General features: G+C 39.1%; 1 protein-coding gene across 1 annotated transcript; it reads left to right on the plus strand.

Moving 5' to 3' along the window:
- Nucleotides 1–247: 247 nt before the first annotated feature.
- LOC149140041 (uncharacterized) lies at nt 248–1031 on the plus strand. Its single transcript, XM_089450880.1, has 2 exons — nt 248–556; nt 679–1031. The coding sequence occupies exons 1-2, from the start codon at nt 248–250 to the stop codon at nt 880–882; spliced, it is 513 nt and encodes a 170-aa protein (XP_089307006.1). The 3' UTR covers nt 883–1031.
- The last annotated feature ends 2547 nt before the right edge of the window (nt 1032–3578 follow it).

The following is a 3578-nucleotide window of genomic DNA, read 5'->3' on the forward strand; positions in this document are numbered from 1 at the left end:
ACCTAAATACTATCATCCATCATGGCTTTCAAAACCAGCACCTGGGGGGGGAAGCAAGAAAAAACCACACCAAGATAAAGAGGTTCACGAAAAATATATGGCTGCATTGAGTAGATTAATAGCTGATAATGAGGAGGCTGCATTGGTACGGAGACAGGTGAGCAACTATACGAGCAACACTGGTCCATTTGGGAGCATGCATGCAATTCAAGATCGAGAGCATTTTTCTGCTCTTGAGTGGTGGAACATGCATGGAGGGCCTACTCCACTTCTACAGAGTTTGGCATTGCGGGTGCTATCACAGGTGGTAAACACTTCTTCTACAGAGAGGTGTTGGAGCTCTTATTCTTTCATCCACAGTGTTAAAAGGAACAGGTTGAATTTAGACCGGGCAGAGAGCTTGGTTTATGTTCATTACAACTTGCGATTGTTGTCCCATTACTGTGAAGATGCAAAGTCTAATAAAGACTTGTTGACTTGGGACAAGAATCCAGAGGAGCCCAATTTGGAGGATGGAGTGTTGCGACTAGAGCAATTAGAGGATTCTCTTATCCAGGTATGTCCATTGTGGTATGAATTTTCCAATTTTCCCTTATAAAGCATTTCTCTAATTCATGTTTTTAATTTTTTTGTTAACTAGTGTTTTTTTTTTTGCATGAATTTTTTGAGCGATTCTAGGATGATGACACGGGTGTTGATATGCCACAACCCCCACCCCCATCTGGTCCCTTGGTTTCTAGGTTCCATGGTTCAACACCAACGGCAGGGGGTTCTTCTTCATCAGTTCCAGTGCCACGACTTACACAGGGACCATCTTCTTCATTGCCACCACGTGGAGGCCCGCCATCACGTTCTATTCGTGGTGGAAGGAGGAGAGATTAGTAGATATATTCACAATCTACTTCTTTTTGTCATAGATTACTCATTAGACTTGTAGACTTGTGAATTTGAATTTTGAACCTTTTTGGCTTGGCGGTGACCAAGTGACATATTTTGTAAACATTATTATTTGAATTTTGGACATGACAAATGTTGACAGTTGCTCACTTGCTAGATAAATCATAATATGCTCTATGTTTTATGTTTTATAATATGCTTAAATGTTTTATGTTTTATAATATGCTTAAAAATTTGATGTATGTTTGTAATAGCTAGAATATAGATGATTGTTGTACATACTAGTAACTACAATGGAATCATGGATGCCATATCTATCTTGATTTATGCAAAAATATGCATGTTTTCATGTCTTCTACAATTAATTTGGTATTTGGGATGTTTGTTTTGAGTATAAATGCAAAAAAATATAAAAATATATATATATATAGCAGACGCTTCCGTGGACGCTTCGCTTCCTAGATTTTTGGAAAATGACGCTTCCGCGCTCCGCGCTTCCGCTTCGCTCCCGCTTCGTGCAACATTGACTCAGAGAATGCACCTTTGCTACTTGATATTCAAACCAACAAAATTTCCCTGTCAAGCCAGTGAAATATATATAATATATATATATATATATTTTGTTTTATAATAAAAGCTATAACAATGCTTAAACCAACTAACAGAGTTTGCTACTGCAATTGATCATTCTTCAGAGCAGCCCACCCCTGCACACTTCCAGTCACTAAAGCAGACTGAATCAATGCACTTGACTCAAGAGCCAAAATATGAGCAAGCAATTAATACACCACGACTGGAGGTCCAATTGGCAACCCAGAACAAATTTGGGAAGACAATGCATGAATGGCACCAGGACGCCAGGTACCCGATTGCAATTGACATCAATCTTTGGTTAAAGTAGCCAAGGGCACACAAACCAGTGCAGAAGAAAGGATATTCCCACAACACTTAATAGTTTCATTAGAGCAGCATTCAAGGAACCCAACTAAGCTCCAGGAACATTCTTGGAGTCAGGGAAACCACAGTACCCATAGAATTGTCCAGGGGCTGCCTGCCAAAGCCCACACAAGAATCCACTGCATGAGAGGCCTGTTGAATGCATGAACTCAATACCAGACATAATTATGGAGGATCCTGTTGGAAAATGTAAGTAGGTTCGGTCTTCATTAATGTATTTGAGTAATCTTGTAATGTACTTATCAAAAGAATAAAGAAAAAAAATTATTGTATCAATGACTTATTAAAGCATGGGTTTCATGCTTGGGTCATCATTATATTAGACAAAGTCCCCATTGTGGACTCCTAGGATTAATATTGAGTCAATAAAGTCATTGTACATTTAAAGGGACCCTTCTTGGGCTTTGAAATCATGTAAACAAGTTTATTATTGATTCAAATATGATTTATGTAACCTCCACATCAAGTCAACCTAAAGGAGATCAAGTTGGCCTAAGGGACACCAATTCGACCTCACCTGGAGCCTATAAATAGAAGGAGATCAAATTCATTTGGAGCATCTCATCTCAAGCAAGTTCGATATCTCTAGTGAAGCTAGGAAAAGTGCAAAGTGGATCAAGGACGTCAAAGGAAGTGCGAGTTGGGTCAAGGCTAAGGAGAAGGAAGAAATTGAATTTTTGGTGCTACTCCCTCTCTCTCGTGCCCTAGTTTGGGAGATCGAAGTCTTCCAAGTGTTGTTGCTTCCAATTGCTGCCTGATGTCGTAAGTTGCTACATAGTCGAAGTTGCTGGGGTGGAAGTGTTGCTGCAAAGGGGTCGAAGATCTAGAAGGGATGACTTGGTATGGATGGAAGGTTTGGTCTTTGTCTAGGTTGAAGAGTCTCAAAGAAAAAATATTGAAGGAAGAGAATTTTTGACTGGGTTTTCCCCTTGAGAGGGGTTTTGCTCTGGCATAATGCCTGTATCTTGTGTCTTGTGTTTTTGTGATCTTCATACACACATAATATGGTAATTGTTTGATGAAAGATAAGATAATAAAGTAGTAAAAGAAGCCAAAATAACTCACAAGTAGTTATCAAGAAAGAGGAATCAAACCCTAATCTACTTGCATTGGTTTCTCAACATGGAATCAGAGCTAAGGTCAAGAAAGGTTGAAAAATCACTTTGTTGGCTCAAAAGGAATGAACATGGATTCTCCCTCTTTGATAAACTACACGAGAATGGGTATCAACACTGCTGGAAGCTGGATCAAGAAGGTCATCCACTACTTATTCAAAAAGGTCAAAAGTCAAGGGTTGTTGATTGTTCTTACAAGTTCTCTTAGTGATGAGAATGCATGGACCATTGATAGTGAAGCATCAAGGCACATGACAGGATAAAGTAAACAACTTCATACACTATCAAAGGAGCCATCTTCTCATGCAGTGGAATTGGGTGACAACAAAATCTATGATGTTAGAGGCCTAGGATCAACATCGTTGAAGCTAGAAAATGGATCGAAGTTGCACCTCAACAACATACTATATGTTCCAGGTCTGAAAAAGAATTTGCTTCCTATTTCTTTCTTAGAAGATAAAGGGGATAGAGTTGCTTTTGTTGATGTAAAAGTATTGGTTTGGGGAAAAGACTCTAGCATTGATAAAGCTAGGGTTAATAGAGTTCGTAAAGGAAGCCTTTATAGAGTTATTACACCACCTCCTCAAGCTTTGGTTCACATGGAGATCA

This window comes from Pinus tabuliformis, chromosome X (assembly GCF_031772625.1).
Source record: "Pinus tabuliformis cultivar Carrire ecotype Pingquan chromosome X, CPIR1, whole genome shotgun sequence".
Taxonomy (NCBI): domain Eukaryota; kingdom Viridiplantae; phylum Streptophyta; class Pinopsida; order Pinales; family Pinaceae; genus Pinus; species Pinus tabuliformis.

Coding starts and splice junctions, on each gene's coding strand:
- LOC149140041 (XM_089450880.1), top strand. CDS start 248: ATGCATGGAGGGCCTACTCCACTTCTACAGAGTTTGGCATTGCGGGTG. Junction 557..678: donor TAGAGGATTCTCTTATCCAG/GTATGTCCATTG, acceptor GAGCGATTCTAG/GATGATGACACGGGTGTTGA.